General features: G+C 35.3%; 1 protein-coding gene across 2 annotated transcripts; it reads right to left on the reverse strand.

Moving 5' to 3' along the window:
• Positions 1-12,777: 12,777 nt before the first annotated feature.
• On the reverse strand, positions 12,778-17,997 carry LOC145052902 (beta-fructofuranosidase, insoluble isoenzyme CWINV1-like). Of its 2 annotated transcripts, XM_079000818.1 has the most exons (7): positions 17,661-17,997; positions 16,644-16,652; positions 15,697-16,550; positions 15,247-15,405; positions 14,931-15,169; positions 13,996-14,086; positions 12,778-13,087 (listed from the first exon to the last, which is right to left on the reverse strand). In XM_079000818.1, the coding sequence occupies exons 1-7, from the start codon at positions 17,824-17,826 to the stop codon at positions 12,899-12,901; spliced, it is 1,707 nt and encodes a 568-aa protein (XP_078856944.1). In that variant the 5' UTR covers positions 17,827-17,997; the 3' UTR covers positions 12,778-12,898. The 2 variants fall into 2 exon arrangements, with proteins under 2 accessions (XP_078856944.1, XP_078856945.1); XM_079000819.1 differs by lacking the exon at positions 16,644-16,652.
• Positions 17,998-18,634: the final 637 nt, after the last annotated feature.

The following is an 18,634-nucleotide window of genomic DNA, read 5'->3' on the forward strand; positions in this document are numbered from 1 at the left end:
GTGGTAACGTAACAAATGAATACATAGTAAAGAAAGCAATACAACCATCATATATATAATTGAAAGTTTACATTTGTCAAAAGTTACATGTTCAAAACCAATTACAATATGATGTCAAAATATGAGATTAAACTGGCGCCGCAGCATCCCTTCATCAAAAGCATAATGATACCTGAAATTACTGATTCCCTGGGACATACAAGTAATTTTGAAAGAGTAGATCAGCATTTAAGCTGGTGAGTTTCATAAGTATTTAAATGACAATGTTTTTATGAAATGAAATGTTTTATCCTTGTTTGTTTGTGTTTAGAAAATCCTATATTTTCTACTAGTATAAAAGTAGCCTTCTCTCAAGACCAAAGTTTGTTTCTAAAATGTATGTAAGTGTAAAATAACCAATGTGTTTGAAAACCTTGTAAATCAATGCATTTTTAATACCCCATGTGAGTTTTATAACCATACTATTGACTCGGTATGCCTATACACAACGTTCTTCAGGCGTTGGAATGTTATGACGTTTGTCACCCCAAACGGTGGACTGTAGCTAACAGTCAGGGCGCGGGTTGTCAAGCCCGTATAGATCTATACACAAACACCATGCTCCCCCTCCAAGGGATTCTGGTATATAATACAGGACTTGAAATGTGTACTCGAACGTACGTGAAGTTAGTGTCTCACAAAACCGTGGTATAAAAACATATCTACTTGTTAAAATGTTTCATTTGTTCTTGTATACGAAAGTGACTTCTTGAAATTCATGTTTCTAGTACGAAGGAGTTAGAAATTTGTTCGTAAAACTATACCTATTATAGTTTTCCAAAAATGTGTCTCGTTTGTTTATAAATACCTAGAAAAGGAATCAATTGTTATGAAAGCGTAGATTTTTGTAGAGCCTAAGATAGACAAATATACATATAATCTAAGAAAAAGTTTAGTTTATACATGCATTACAACAATTTATATTTCAAAAGATAGAATGCTATTGTAACATATTTTATATATATGAAAGTTCCCTATAACGTTTATAAATCGCATGTGATTTGGATATATAAAAGCATATAAAATAGTTCTTTATGTAACAAATGATAATACTGGTGTGTTTTACTTGTAATCCCCCCTTGAAAGCATATAAAAGAATTTATAGGACATTTAAAAGGTAAATTAAGGGGTATGAACTCACTTGAAAGTTTAAAGATAGCGAGATGGAAAACCGGGCAAAGTTTCGTCTCGGGAAACGGATTTTTCTCGGGATTCTCGGGAATCTCGGGAGTAAAATCGACCCTCGGGACTTGAGCAAAAAGACCAGAGCTTCGGGTTTGAACGGGCACGGAAAACGAGGCAAGATCGTGAGAGAAAGGAGAGAAATGAGCAAGTTTTTCGGAAGCCTTCGCATGCTATTTATTGGGGGTCTGACAAGCCTCGGTATGCGGGGCATACGCTAGTACGCAGCGCGTACTCGTACGTCATGCATGACCGAGTCCTCGACTGCCTCGGCTTCGGATGGGACGGATCGGATGGGGCGGGTCGGATGGGACGGCAGGTCGGTAGCCTCGCATAGGGGCGACGTGGACGAACCGAGACCAAGGCCCTCGGGTACGCAGGGCGTACAGGGTTACGCGGCGCGTACCTCGGATGAGGACGCTGACTCCTCTTCGGATAATCCGGATTTTTGAATTAAATAAATATATAATTTATTTAATAAACTTCAAAAAATCATATCTTCTTCATACAAACTCCGTTTTCGATGGTCTTTATATCCACGCGTAGGTGAGACTACGCTCTACAACTTTCGTTTAGATTCCGTTGGCAAATTCCGAAATTATTTTTATTATTTATTTATTAAAATGACGTGATTAAGGAATTTCTTTATAAATTCATAACTTCTTTATCTGACGTTGGTTTTTGCCAGACTTTTTACCGCTGAAATACCATTGTCGAGACCTTCGATTCTCGTTTAGGTCATTCCGGCCAAAAGTCGCTCGATCTTTGATTCGAGTTTTTAGTTGTCTGTTGCTAAGCCGAACTTGGAAAAATCATAACTTCAATATACGAAGTTGGATTTGGGCGTTCTTTTTACGTACGATCATGGTTTAATGACATTTAAACATAGAAGGAATTTAAATAGAACTTTTTGGACATTTTATTATCAAAGTTAATTTTATTAACTCAAAAGTGGTTACAATACTTGACTTTTTAGATCATTACAAGGAATTGAAATATCGGGTTGTCACATCTAATTCTTTGGAACACTACACACATGAAATCCTTGAGGTTTTGAGTAATACCAACTCAGGCTGATGATTTCGAACATCTGGCAAATGACTTTACTTTAAAACCCAAAAGTAAAAGAGCCCTACTTCCATACAAAGAGTTCCGACGGTTGCTATTCTATTGGGGAAAACAAACTAGCCTGTTAGAGGGGACGTTTGTATTCTGTCTGGGTTTTGAGGAGATGTGACAATTACTTTTTCACGCATGGAGACTTTATCGTCATCATGGTGTGGTTTGCAAAGAGCCACGTCAGATTTCTTTAAATGCACATCCCGCTTTTATTTCAAATTCCAGGGTTACATATAAAAGGGGATGCAATGTTTCTTTATTTGTTTACGCTTCTAGAAGAATTATTCTCAAAATACTCTTTGTTCTTCACAAAGCTTTCAAACCCTAACAATGGCGACTTCTGCTCCTCTCGATACAAATCCTTCTCACACCACTGATGACATTACTTCTTTACCAGTTATGAAGATTCAGGGCACTAATTATCAAGTGGAGGCTGATGTTTCGCAATACCCTGAAGAACTTAAAATGCTTGTTGTTGCATTGAAGAGTTTTGTCTTGTCAAAGGCAATGTTTAGTTCTTTCTCTGTTCAAATTTCATGGCTATCTCAAGCAGGATCCACTACTACTTACACCAAAGCTTTTGATGTTGTAACGTTTAATCTGGTGAATGACAAAAAGGTCAGACTCTCCAAGAAACTTTTCTATCAAATTCTGGAAATCCCTAATTCTCCACCATATGTCGATTTCTCTTTTCCACAAATTGTTCATATGTTTAATGAAATGGGCCATCAACCTCAATTATCAAAGATCAGTGATTTCAAGAAGTCAGGTCTTCCAAGTGTTTGGAATTTTTCTTTGGTATTTTCTTGAGGTGTTTGACTGGGAGAACTGTTGACCTGGACAAGGGACACATGGAAGTATATGCCATGGTTTTTGGGCTATACTATGATCTCAAGGTGGATTATTCTACTCAGTTGTGCAAAGAGTTTCAAAAGAGTATTGAAAACAAGAATGCTCTTCATGGCATTTCGTGTGCACATTATTGGAGCTTGATTCTCAAATACTTCTATGAAAAGGAGGGGATTTTGGTGCCAAATGATGAAGAGAAAACTGTGTTTCATATCTACAACTGTCCAAAGGATGCAACTAATGATGCAGAGGAGTTTCCATTTGTAGTTCGTATTCCCGATGCGATGCTCAGACCAGTTGATCCAACAAATTATGTTTTGGTGTCTTATTTGCAATCAATTGATACTACTATTGCAATTGGGATTATGTTACCAAGGGACGAGACCAAGTCAAAATTTTCAAAGAAGAATGAAGCAAATTCCTTTGAAAAGCCTATCAAGGAATCTAAGTCTTCGAAGAGCTCAAAGAAGACACTCATCATTGTTGAAGAGGGAATCACTCACGAAGTTTCTGTCGTTGAAACCACTTTAACGAATCCAGTTGTTACAGAAGCTCAGGAACAAGAGATTATTCCTTCGAAGACTGGGTTTTTCGAAGACTCAAAATGAAGTCGAAACATAAAAGCCGATCTCCGATAACCAATGTTGTACGAAAGCCACAGGTTTCTCATCAGGGATTACTTATTCGTGAACTTCCAGCGCCTGTTTCTCCATCCTCGAAGAAACAAAGGGCTGAAGATCTGGCTAAACAACTTTCAAAGAAGAAGAAGAAGAAGATAAGAAAGATGGTTATCTCAACTGAATCGACTGACGATGAAGAAGAACAGGTTCCAGAAACTCCTAAAGCAAAACTTCATACAGAAACTTCAACTTTTACATGAACAGCAGTTATTCCACCTGAAGATTTGATTGCCAAGTCATCTACTGAGGAGGCACGAACTTCTGACATTCTTGCACACATATCTAATACGGATGCAAATGTCACTATGGGTAAGGAAAATGCGAAGAAAGTTGATAAGAGTACACCAGAGATTGTTATATCTGAAACCTTTGTTTCTTTACCTCCACAAATCATCCCCATTACCTCCACTACAGATTCACCAACTTATGAAAATATCATCAATCATCCTTTTACTTCTCTTTTCTATTCTCAATCAACTGATCCACCCAAAACCACTTCACCCATTCACAAATCTCTCTCTATAGAAACAGATCATGAAAATGAAGGTTTTAGAGGCACTTTTGAAGATTTAGTATTTGATGAAGATGAAGCAAATTTTCCAGATCACATGCTTATGACAATGAAGAAGTTCAAAATATTGAATACAAAGCTAAATTCAATTATTCAATATCAAGCAGATCTTGGAGAAGGTCAATCAGTTTCAAGTTTGGAGGTTGATGGTATGTTAAAACTATGTGAAGGGTGGATAAGTTCGAAGGTATCAAATCTGATTAAAGATTCTTAAGCTCGGCTCTTGGAAACAATGGATATGAATGATCGAAACAATGAAAAGAGGGTTACATCTCTAAAGTCTACATTCGAAGGTGACTTGAAGGAGTTGAAAAATGTAGCCAAGGAGATACATGTCCTGTTTATTCAGGACGTAAAAAAGGTTCGATAGGATGTCAATTTACAAATTCAAGAGCTTCGTCAAGACATGGAAAAAGAGATTGTATGTGTTCGAAAGGACTATGCATCTCTCCATCAAAAGGTTGACATCATCTGTGATGCCGTCACAAAGGTTGTTAAGTTGTATGAAAATATGAGTCCTCAAATAACTCAACTTTCTACAACTGAAAACAATAATTTTCTGGAGGTGCTTACTTTGTTAAAGGAGTTTAAAGAACTCTCTACAAGGCCGGTGTCATCATCCCTGATTACTCCAGAATTTTTATCTCAGAAGTTCATCCAATTTGAAGCACTTTTACATCAACAACTTGCTCCTCTTTCTCGCATCACCAACCTTCTTCCCACTACAGCTGCCCCACCTGTTTTCACAAGGGTGCAAGGGGGAGAAGGAAAAACTGAAGATTTGAAGGCTAGGGGTGATGATGCGAAGGTGGTGGGAAAAGTTTTTCCTTCAAAAATCCCTATCATAAAGCCTTTCATTGAAACAGTTGGACCCGTTACTTCAACGGTTGTCACAACTGTGCCAATTACAAGACCAATTCTGAAAGGTATTGTAATTGATCAGTCTGCTGATGCTGGTGGAAGTGGTTCGAAAACGAAGAAAGTGATTGATGAGTCAGCTTCCAAAGATAAAGGAAAAACTATCCTTGTGGAAAAATCAAAGGAAGAGAAGAAAGCAAAAGATGAAGCTGAGTTGGAAAGGATGAGGTTAATTCAAAGCATATTGGCACAGAGAGCAAGTGATCCTCCAAGTCTGAACAAAGGAGATCCTACGAAGCATTATAACTAGGAAACTGTCGAAGCCAAGGTTGTATTCAATCACATGTATTCATTCAAAAAGAAGCCAAAACAGAGTTATGTTGTAACGAATACATATGCAAGCCAATTGGATTTTCCTGTCAACGAAATGATGTTTATCATGCCTCAGTTCAAAGCCGAAGGCAAATTCAAAGTGAAGGATGAAGGTACACACATGAAAATTCATTTTCAAGCTGTTTTAGCAAAGCCTGTCGAAGAAGTATGGTCACTGATCAAGATAAAGAAGGTGATCAGTATAAAGAAGGATGCGGTTTTTGAAAACACAGTCGAAAACATTAAATATGTGGTGGCCAGAGCGAATGGAAAAGTTTATGATTTTACTATTGTATACTTTCCATTAATGAACTTGTATGATCTTAAACAAGTTGCATTGCTATTGAAAGAAAGATCTTTTTCTTATCTCCAAAGTACAGAACCTGATGAATATAAGCTTGGAGTTGCTCATATCAAAATTTTCATCAAAAATTACTATGAATGGTTAGCCATGATTGATGTTGAGTTAGCTACAGCTAAAGGTTTGGAGATAACTGCTCCCATGGCACCTACGAAGACTCAAGTAGATCTGAAGAAGTATGCAGATGGTGAAATTTTCTTGAAGCCATTCGGTTTAGTCTTCGTAGGGAAGGACAAGGCTGGGAAATCAAAACGCTTCTTATTCCAGGCTTGTGAGGTGGAAAGGTATTCAACTTCACAATATACGAACTTAATTGTTTGTATGAATAAATGCAAGAAGAATAGCGAAGGGGATAAGGAGGAACCTAAGAAGATCATATCTTGGTATACTGAAGTCCGAAGGGTGATGTTGTATTCCATCCAACTTCTTACTAATTGAAGACTTCGACTATGATTACAAAGGGAGAGATTGTAAGGGTTAATTTTGTTGTAATTAGTCGAAGTATATTATGTGCTCTTCGAATGTTTTTGTAATCTATTTTACTAAGGAACTTTTATACGAAGCTTAGAGTTTATGCCTTAGTATATTTTTTGTATGCATTCTTTTTCCTATAAGTAGGGAAGTTTACCAGAGGTTAGATAAGAGTTTTGCAAACCTGTCTTTGATTCTCTGTAAACCTGAAAGTGTAATAAAGCTGAAACAAGATCATATTTACATTCGGTGTTCAATCTCACTTACTTAGTTGAATTTCATACTCTGGTTCATTTCATTCTCGATTCTTTGATTATCAGAAATTAACACCTTTAAAACAAAAAAGTCTGATTTCAGCCCTATTTCAAAGTCCATTTGACAGCTAGACCCCATTTATGTAGAATTGTCAGATTGCAACCCTTTTTTTACAGAAAAAAGTCACTTTTCACCCCATCTTTCACCTTTTGACAGCTTTTCCATCCAAGATGATAGCAGCTTTTTGTAATTGTTTTGTCAATTCCACCTATTTAAAAATCAACAAAAATTGATTTCTTAAAAAAGATCACCTTTTTTTACAAAGGTTTTTATGAAACCTTTAGGATCCATTTGAGATTTAAAATTTAAGTTGGTTTCTTGTACACCCATTTCTTTGAAGAAAACACTCATCTTCTGAAAATGATATCCACTTCTTAGTTGGAAAACAAAAATTTTCAAAAATCTCATTAAACCAACCATAACCTTTTTTCTCTTTTCTCCGACTTCTAACACCTCCATTTGAACAAAAGTGAGAATTGAGTTTTCTTTCAACATGTTTGGCTTTAAATTTCTGAACTTTTTCACAAGCATTAGAGACTTGTACCTTTGGCATCCAAATCTTTTTCACTATAATCTTCTTTTTCTTCTTCTTCTTCTTTCTTTCTTTCTTTCTTTCTTTCTTTCTTTTCAGATTTTGAGACTTCAAATATGATTTTCGGATTTGAACATGTTCATCACATTTTGTGATCTGAACATTAGAAGTCTTCTGAACACAATCATTAGGAGTTTGATAAATCTGAACATCTTGAATAATAGTCTTTCTATAAGGAACCATTCCTTCAAAAGTATCATTATAACATGAAAAATCTTTTGTTTGAGTTCCAATAGAGAAAAACACATTTACTTTCATGATTTTTGAATTTTTTCATTGAGATTTGTCTTTAGAACTACTAGATTCGGATTGTGAAGCTTCTGAAGAACTTGAAACTTTTGACTCACCCTCAACAAGAACATCTGGAGTCACCTTTTGTCAGAAACTTGAAGAACTTCATGAGCTTTATCAAGAACACCAATAACACCTTCTTTTTCTTTTCTTTCTTTCTCTAAGTTCTGTTGTATTTGGTTCAGAAGTAAATATTCTTTGGCAATGGAAAATTGCTTTAACAAATCTTTATCTTCATCTAAATGATTATTTTCCAATCCACTAAAAGAAATCAATGTGAGATCACCAATCTTCTCATCAACATAGAGATTATACATCTCAATGGCATTCTTCAACATAGATTGACTGGGAACATCCCGTAACAAATATGCTTCTTTAAGAAGAAACTTTGAGTCTGTAACTTTCAATCGAAGTCCTTTAATGGGTTTTAATACCTTCCAATTCGCCATTAAATCTTCAACAAGAATCAAAATTCGAAGAGTGGGAAAATAGATCTGATAAGATTTCTAGAGAGAGAAAAAAATTTTGAGTTGATTTCTAGAGAGAGAAAACAAATCTGAGATAATTTCTAGAGAGAGAAACTAGATCTGAAATTTATGATAAAATGATGCCATATCTGATCGATTCTTGCAATAATCGCTGAGATCTAAGAGAACCACTGATACCACTTGTTGAGAATAACGACAAGATCACAAATGCAGAATCTGAAGAAAAATCATGAATCAATCACCATAATATGCAAGTAATCTGAAAAAGGTTTTGTTTCTTATTGATTTGGAATGGGACGTACAAAGAAACCCTTTTCTGGGAAAAAGATTACATTACAAGCTAAGCTAATGATTATTTATAGGGAAAATAATATATTTACCAAAAATACAAAACCCTAAAAAGGCTTCTCTAAATAACCACAAATGCCAAATCAGTTTCAATATCTCAACTACTCAACACAATCCGTTGACAATCAAATAACTGCTCGGATTGCCGAATCGGATAACCTCGCGCCAACTAATAATTAATACAATCTTAATCAGTAATTAACCCGATAACCTAAAAACCGAGGCCCACTCCATAAACTAACTTCCTAAAGGGTAAGAGACCATTTCACCCTTTTCTTACTTGTTCCATAACCAAGGCCCAACCCAAAATGCATAAAAAGCCCAAACCCCAAATTGACAATCCAAATCCCAAATCAAAAGAAACAAATGGCCATTATGGCCCAATAACCCGATTGGGCCCCAAAACCATTATGGACCTACTTCCAAGAAAACCCTAAGTCCATCCATGGCCCAAAGTCCAAAGTCCAATGGCCCAAGTATCAAAAAGCTCAAAATGGAACACTAGGGAGTACGCCCTGCGTACCACAATGGTACGCCCAACATAGTCACCCACGAAGTACAGATTACAAACAAATGATGCACAAAATCTTCATTACCTTGAGCGTAGTTCCTGTGTACGCCCAGCGTACTCATCATGGACCAAAAATCCATATTAAGCTCTTAATGGTTAAGCTAATGACTTCCAAACTCAGATATGACCCTAATGAGATGTCTTAACACGTAAAGTTCGCAACTTTACTCCTTTGCATGGCTTAATAGGACCAACATCCTTAATAACATCCATAATAAAAATCCAACTCATGCATGGTCCAAGATTATCACCAAAATGACATTTTTATGAACAAGGTACCTCCCAAAGGCAAACATACATCATTCTAAGCTCTTGGAGTAGCTCATACTCACAATGATGACTCTAAGGACCAAAATGAAGCCAAAGTACACCTTAAATAGATCTAACAGCTAGAGTCATCAAGATAGAAACTGTATACCTCAAACGGGTAGATCAAGATGCAACAAGCCTGGATCCAAAAGCTTTAGGCAATCCTACACTTCTCCAAAAAGTTTCTTCTTCTTTTATGAACACTAAAAACAAAGAAATACTAACAAAAGCTCAAAAACCACACAAATGGGGGGATAGGGTTTCGTTTATAGGGTTTAGAGGGATGGAGGCTGAAGATAATAGGGTTTGGTGGCAAGTTAAGGAGGTTAAATAGGGTCTAAGACCCTAAATTAGGGTTTGGATCTGACTGGAGTATGCCCAACGTACTTATGGTACGTCCAACGTACTCCATAAGGCATGCGCGATCAACTTGCTTAGTACGCCCAAGGTACACCAATGTACGCCCCATGTAATGGCCTCAATACTAGTACGCCCTGCGTACTCATGTGTACGCCCCACGTACTCGATTTAACCCAAAATCCATGAATCTTCCGAAGGCCATAACTTCTTCGTTATAAGTCTATTTCCGACGATCCTTATATCCATCAAGAGGTAACAAGAAGAGCTACACTTCTATCAACTTATACTTGGCTTAAGACTACCCGAAAAAAAAAATCCAATTTCCATATAAACTTACACTCTACTGGAATACCCATTGGCTTCAAAACACAAACTTAACTCTTTGATCATCTAAATTACATTACGCACACCCAAATGGGTCTAAATCTCTTTTCCTCAAATTCCTTAAGCCTGATGATACTCGGTCTGCAGGTCAACACTCCATACAAAACCATTGTTTCGAAAACATGATTTAAAATCAAAGTCTCCCAAAATCCAATCAGTAGTAAAACCAAGGATGTGTACGGTCACGCCTTCGCCTGGCCACAATCATCTGGAGCACCTAAAACAATAAACTGAAACTATAAGAACAAAGCTTAGTGATTTCCCTAAACTACCACCAGATAAACATAATAACAAACAACATGCATACAGAGCCTTCAGCCTGACTGGAACGCCGCACCAACCTATAGACTATTTGGGACGCTCACAAAGCCTTCAACATGACTAGAACACCTCTCTGACCTACAGACTATCTGGAACGCTAACAGAACTTCAGCATTACTGTAACGCCTAACCGAGCCTTCAACCTATCTGGAACGTTCTTCGGGCCTTCAACATGACTGGTACGCCTCTCATGCCTGTAGTATATCCGGGACGCCCTGGGTCTCTTGGGCTTCAGTCTACTCTGGTCCACCTCAGCCCAACCACAATCAACATGTCAACATATACATAACCGATAAACATATGAACCCAATAAACCATAATAACATATCAATATAAAAATTGTCGTGTTTATTGACTGACAACACAAAGCAGTACAGTCTCAACTCACTCACACTATAGCAACATATACAACAAATAAACATATATCCAGAAAACGAATAACAGGATGATCTAGTTATCACTAAGCATATCATCATCTTATAAACCAAGATATGGATCTAACAGATCACCACAAAACAATAACATATTATCACATATCAGGATATCTAATCCAATGGTCCGACCTTGGTGCATTCGACCTACAATACAGTGAGGAAAACTCACCTCAATCAACTGATAATCAAATAATTTCCCGGACCGCTAAACTGGATAACCTCGCGCCAACTAACAATAAATACAATCTTAATCAATAATTAAGCCGATAACCCAAAATCTGAGGCCCACTCCATCAACTAACTTCCTAAAGGGTAAGAGACGATTTTACCCTTTTCTTACTTGTTCCATAACCAAGGCCGAACCTAAAATGCATAAAAACCTAAAATGCATAAAAAGCCCAAAACCCAAAATGGCAATCCAAAGACCAAATCAAAAGAAACAAAAGCCCATTATGGCCCAATAACCTGATTAGGCCCCAAAACCATTATAGACCTACTTCCAAGAAAACCCGAAGTCCATGCATGGCCCAAAGTCCAAAGTCCAATGGCCCAAGTATCAAAAAGCTCAAAATGGCAAGCTGGGGAGTACGACCTACGTACCATAATGGTACACCCAACATAGTCACCCACAAAGTACAAATTACAAATACTTGATGCATAAAATCTTCATTACATTGAGCATACTTCCTATGTACACCCAGCGTACTCATCATGGACAAAAAATCCATATTAAGCTCTTAATGGTTAAGCCAATGACTTCCAAACTCAGATAAGACCCTAATGATATGTCTTAACACGTAAAGTTCGCAACTTTACTCCTTTACATGGCTTAATGGGACCAACACCCTTAATAACATCCATAATAAAAATCCAACTCATGCATTGTCCAAGATTACTCACCAAGATGACATTTTTATGAACAAGGGACCTCCCAAAGGCAAAGATCCATCATTCTAACCTCTTGGAGTAACTCATACTCACAAGGATGACTCTAAGGACCAAAATGAAACCAAAATACACCTTAAACTAGATCTAACACCTAGAGTCATAATGATAGAAACTTTATACCTCAAAAGGGTAGATTAAGATGCAACAAGCTTGGATCCAAAAGCTTTAGGCAATCCCACACTTCTCCAAGAAGTTCCTTCTTCTTTTATGAATAACAAAAGCCATGAAATACGAACAAAAGCTCAAAAACCACACAAATGGGGGGCTAGGGTTTCGTTTATAGGGTTTAGAGGGATGGAGGCTAAAGATAATAGGGTTTGGTGGTGAGTTAAGGAGCTTAAATAGGGTCTAAGACCCTAAATTAGGGTTTGGGTCTAGCTGGAGTATGTCCAACGTACTTCTGGTTCGTCCAACGTACTCCATAAGGCATGCGCGATCAACTTGTTTAGTACACCCAAAGTATACCAATGTACGCCCCGTGTACTCGCCTCAATACTAGTACGCCATGCATACTCATGTGTATGCCCCACGTACTCGATTTAACCCTAAATTCATGAATCTTCCAATGGCCAGAACTTCTTCGTTATAAGTTCGTATCCGACGATCCTTATATCCATGAAGCGGTAACGAGAAGTGCTACACTTCTATCAACTTATACTTGCCTTAATACTACCCGAAAAAAAATCCAATTTCAATAAAAGTCTGAACTTACACTTTACTGAAATACTCATTGGCTCCAAAACACAAACTGAACTCCCGGATCATCCAAATTACATTACCCACATCCAAATGGATCTAAATCTCTTTTACTCAAAGTCCCTAAGCCTGATGATACTCGGTATGTGGGTCAACACTCCGCATTAGGAAAGGATTTAGAACAGGGCATTATAATTGTTTTCATGAATGACACAATCTATGTGCAACTAGAATACATTTATTGTCTTAATTATATAGTAAGATATATGACTGGATTTTATTGAAGAACGTATTACAAGTGTCAAAATATGTTATAAATACTTGAAAATAACATGTTTATTAGCCTATAGGAACTATCTGAGCCTCTTTCATGCTCCACGCATTTAAAGTCGTGATAGTCACACTTTGCGTGCCATTGTTAAATACATAGAGCTCAGCTTGTTCGTTAATAGCTAGCTTCGGATAAACTCTAGCAGTGATACAAGAAAGTCCTTTTCCACCAAAGCTCTCAACAATCGAATGGTCTATCTGTAAGTTTATTGAAAAAAAATATTAGACCCACATAAAATAGTAAAAAAAGCATGAATATATGTTATAGGTCAAATTTATTTTTTCTTTCATTAAGCATTATATAGATAATTATATGTCTAAATGTTATCTAAATAATATTTGGAAAATGACACACATGAAGAGGAATTAAATGTCCTCCTACTTATTCTTCCAACTTACCTTCTACTCATGTGAAACGATGACAAATGTCACATTTTAGTAAAATTAATAATATTTTAAGACATGTTTCATCATTTTTACGTAGGTAAGTAAATAAACATGAAGAAAAGTATAAGGATATTTAATTTTTCATGAATCAAATGAGGACATTTTTTAATAAGTTATGACGTAACGAGGCATTTCTACAAGAGATCAATCATTGTCAGGTTGAGAGCATATCCTATGGAGTTGTTTTTAAGCAACATAAATTCTTTTGTTTGGGACAATATTTTGTGAGTGATTGTAATTGGTCTTAGAAGTTAACAAAATACCCTCTCTTGTTTGTTTGTGGATGTAAGTCAAATTGACTGAACCATGTTAAATTTTTTGTTTAGTTTTTATAGCTTTTTAGAAATTTTATTTTGTGTGTTATATCGAATTCGTTTATTTTTGGTCTAAAGTGCTTAACTTGCTTTGTTTAATACCCAATATAATCAGTATATTATTCTAAGATCGAGTTATAGAGCCATTTAATAAAGTAATATAAAATAAGAAAAAGGCAATTGCAAATGAATTTGCTGCAGTTGAAAGTCTTTTGGCCAAAACTAGTGATATTCCCTTGTGTCATTTGCAATGAGATATTGAAAGGCAAAATAGCCACCGATGTAGATGCTCTTATACAAATCAAGCGTTATATATTTTTTGGAACCAAGGGATATATAACGTACCAAACTTCTTAGTCGGATCTTCTCATGGAGGGGGTCCAAATCAAGGAAAGCTCCATAGATGCTTTTGTCCACTTCCTGTGCAATTGAAGACCTATTTTCATAACATAAGTAAGCTTTCTAATGAATTTGAGATGACAAATTATGTCATATTTCACATTTTACCTAATTTATGTAGAAATTATATTCCAAAAAAAAAAAAAATATAGTGTCGTGTTCCTTTCTAGGACTAAAGTAAACAACATTTTTAAGATAACAAAAGTAAACAAGCACATTTATTTTAACAAGTTTTTGAATAGTGCATACAAAAGTTATCAGCTTTTACCAATCTGCATACCAATTTTTCATTATTTAATCATGTACAATTTACAAATTATGCAACTATGAAGCATCATTGCATATTATGTATAAAAACAACCACTTTGTTACATACATCATGTAATAGTTTAAAATACAGTTACATGAATACATATTTAATCTAGGGGTGACAAATCGTGCTATTGTTTCGTGTTTCTGTCTAACACGACACGACAAGACAAGGTTTTCTGTAACACGAAAACGACACGATGTCGTGTTTTTTTAACTAACACGAAAATGAACGAATTAAAAAAATGAAAAACACGACACAACACGAAAAATATATACGTGTATATCAAATATACACGAGAAACACGAAAAACACGATAAAGAAGTGCTAAATCATATCAATTTCATGTCGAATTTTGAACACGAACACGACACGACACGACATCGTGTTTTTTATAATTAACACGAACACGAATTCAAAATTCAGTTTCGTCCGAATTTCGTTTCGTGTCGTGTATTTTTGTCGTGTTGTGTCATAAATTATTACCCCTAGTTTAATCTTATTTTTTTTTAAGTATACTGTATTAATTAATGTATCAATATGTTAGTCGGTTAAAAGATTAGGTGCTAACCTGCTTTGATCACTGCACATTAGTACGAGGAACTTGTTAGGACCTTTAAAAACTCGAAAAAAAACGGCAGTTTGTTCAGTCAAGTTCTTTGAAGCCAAAATTAGCAAGCCGAATGGGCCAAACCTCCCACTGATAGACGCATTCTTTTGTGAACAAAGAATTTGGGGATCGATAGCTTCTGAATCTATCAGTTCAATTTCGCTCAAATTCGTCAAGCTAAAAGACACTTCAACATCAGCCTGAAAGACAAGTTTTATTACGTGATGATTAGTAAAACGATATGTCGTAATATTAAAGGACTTGTTCATTCACGCACCTGTGATGCAGTGATGCTTGGTATTTTGAGTAGCACGCTACCCGGAAGTTCTCTGTTTGTGATATTAAATCGTTTTGTACGTAGTTTCTGTATTTCATCCACTGGCCACTGTACCAACTGTTTCCGATTATTGCTAAGCCAAATGCTCCTAGGAAATGACTGAAAAAATAAAAATGTTACAGAAACTTCATTGCATGCATATCCGAATTGACCATACGTTTGTTACATGGAAACAAAACTATAATAGATAGTATTGGAGAAGTTTTTTTTTTTTTTTTTTTTTTTTTTTTTTTTTTTTTTTTTTTATGATATCAGGACATTCACATCTTTTGCATAGAAGATTGAGAGTGAGTGTCACTTTCATCAATTCCTACTTTTGTCCCATTTATTAACATTTTGAGAGTCGGAATCCAGTGTATGAAAAAAGTAGTATGGGCCAAAAATATTTACCTGAAGGCCAGACCACCCTTTCTTGACATCATCTGATTGACTATCACCTTCATTAACCCATCCCCATAACACCCTTCTCTGATTCGCACTATCATAAAATGATTTCGAAGCATAAAACCTTCCATAATCGTACTGAAACTGTGTGTTACTAACCATGAAGTCGTTACCAATAACAAAAAACTGATCTTTTATCGGATCATAATTCCCAATTACATAATACTCTCGGTTATTGAAGCTTGCTTTGAGAACATGAATTGTGTTATTCCCTTCAAAAGATGTGTCAAGACCCTTTTTGTCACCACTACTAACAGGATAAAAGTCGGGACATTCCCACATACCCGTTTTACTAGAGAAATATAAAGGATTTTTGGATCGAGTCCAGGTTGTACCATTTCTACTATGGTACAATAATGCGGTTCCATGACCATTGATCTCACTTCCGATCACAATCCTCCATTTTCCATCTGGGCCGATCCAAGCCGTTGATGGATCTCGAAATTGTCCGGGTTTAATGTCATCAATTGGGGTTAGAAAAGGGTTACCCGACCATTTTATCCAGTCTTTTAAAAGAGGGTCAGAGAGGTTTTTGGGGAAGGCCAGGTTCTGAACCTGACTATTGTTTAGGTCTTGTCCAGTGTATAGAATTATGGGCTGAGGCCCAGGTAGGATAGTGGTTGAACCCGATAAACAGCCATTAATGTCATATGGTTCTTTTGGAGTTAGAGCGGGTTCAAGAAGAAACCAGTTCACAAGATCATATGAAATGGAATGACCCCATGATATATTTCCCCATAGTGGACCATAAGGATTGTATTGGTAGAACAGATGATAAACTCCATTGAAGTACATTGGACCTTCGGATATGCATGAATAGAAATAGAAAAATATTTAGAAAATGTATGGTGAAAGTATGATTTTTTTTTCTTCGATGGAAGTATAAGACTTACCATTAGGATCTGTAAATTCAACAGCAAGCGGTCCAGATTGATATATCATGAATGTATTCAAGATGAACAAACGATCAGCACATATCAAAAGGTTAAATATTTATTTATCTTATTATTTCATCTTTTTTCATAATGTATCTAGCTAACAAGCAACTACGTTTTCAATCTAGAAACCAGAGGATGAAACCAACATAAATTGGTATTAATACGAAACTCTTTTTGCATATATATACTAAAGTTATGTCTGGCGCTTTATCAATTAATTATCTTAAATAATATAAAAAAATTCTATGAGTTAAATCCAATGCTTTATGTTTTAATACAACAATTAATATTTCGACTACCTTAGCTACTAGAGTTGTGAAATTTCTATAAAATAAAATTTATGGTTCAAAACCTCACATACACAATATATCGATAAATTATCTAGCCCATTATGTAATTTGGTAAATACTTTTAAAACTGTAAATAAAATTTTGAAACATGCCTATTTGGCACTAAAAAAAAATAGACTCTAGTTTAACTAGCTTTTCTTTTCATGTTTATTAAGTGTGAAGATTTATAAATAATTTATCACCACACATTTCTTCATCCAAGCATATGATGCTACACACTTTGAAGTTGTAGACTACATACAATTCATTGAGCTGTTATATTATATACCGATATAACCGGTTATAAGGGTTTAGTTACTAAGAAATATTAACTTGCATATCTTTAAACATATAAAAAAAAAAGTATGGATTTGATTACTAAAAATACGTTGTGTTTTTCAGAACTTTTCCTAATAAAAATATCAAGATTATATATATATATATATATATATATATATATATATATATATATATATATATATATATATATATATATATATATATATATATATATATATATATATATATTTAAACGCATATATAAATTGACTACATATAGTAAGTTTTGAAATGATGTTTTATACGTCTCTACTTGGTAATACAATTACAGAGGTAACATTATAGAAAATCAGAAAATATATACCGTTGATCCAGTTTTTGGGAGGCTGGAAATGGAAACCACTCCTGTAAGGTTGCAACTCGTCTGTAGGTGAAGATGCATGAACTCCAACACCATTTAGAACCCAAACTAAACAAAGAGAAAGGACCCAAACGCAAAGAAGTTCTTTTACCCATATTTTCAAGCACATTGCTCAGTATTAAAATCGCAGTTTCAATAACTCTTCCAGATGATCATTGATAAGAAAAAGAACAGAGAATTATGTGGTTACGTCGTTTAGTGTCGATATATGTATGACTTGTATTTATAATCAATAAACGAAGAAGAAAAAGAGAATTTTGATTACTCCCAATCCTTAGATGGACAAATATCACCCACAATGAATGCGCTTCATCTTAATTATATTGGAAGAAGGAACAAGTCGTTGTCAAATACTTTGGTGGTCACACTCATAATGCATAAAAAAACAATGCTTCAGCCGTTTCTGACTTTTTACACTCATAGTGTAGAAGTTTAAAATAAGTGACATTGCATTAAATAAACGTTGAAACCAGTCAAAATTTAAATTGATTTTTTTAACTTTTAAACCATAAAACAACCACGGCCCACATGAGCAGGTCACGAAATGGGACTTCACTAAAACGTTCTTCCACAAAATCTACAATTTCCTTCATTTAAAGCTTTAAATTCAACATTTTCAATATTTGGAGTGATTTCAATGATACACGTCTAAAGTTTAGAAAACAAGAATACAAAACAAAATAACCAAAATAACTTTTTGATTAATCGGAAAATCACTCAAAACCGATGTTTTACAATTGTGCACTTTTAATCCCTAAATTCGATTAAGATATGTATATATAGACCCAATGACCGAATTAAATTAGATCATAATTAGGAAACTAGGAACTGACTTGATCATAGTTTCCTAAAACTAGGTTGCTTTAAATTGAATTGTTTGGTCTCCAAGTCCTACTCGACTTAGGATTCCAACAATC

This window comes from Lactuca serriola, chromosome 5 (genome assembly GCF_051521515.1).
Source record: "Lactuca serriola cultivar US96UC23 chromosome 5, Lser_US96UC23_V15, whole genome shotgun sequence".
Classification (NCBI taxonomy): domain Eukaryota; kingdom Viridiplantae; phylum Streptophyta; class Magnoliopsida; order Asterales; family Asteraceae; genus Lactuca; species Lactuca serriola.

Coding starts and splice junctions, on each gene's coding strand:
- LOC145052902 (XM_079000818.1), bottom strand. CDS start 17,826: ATGTGCTTGAAAATATGGGTAAAAGAACTTCTTTGCGTTTGGGTCCTT. Junction 15,406..15,696: donor AAGGGTGGTCTGGCCTTCAG/GTAAATATTTTT, acceptor TTATTTTTTCAG/TCATTTCCTAGGAGCATTTG. Junction 15,170..15,246: donor CAAGCATCACTGCATCACAG/GTGCGTGAATGA, acceptor CTTGTCTTTCAG/GCTGATGTTGAAGTGTCTTT.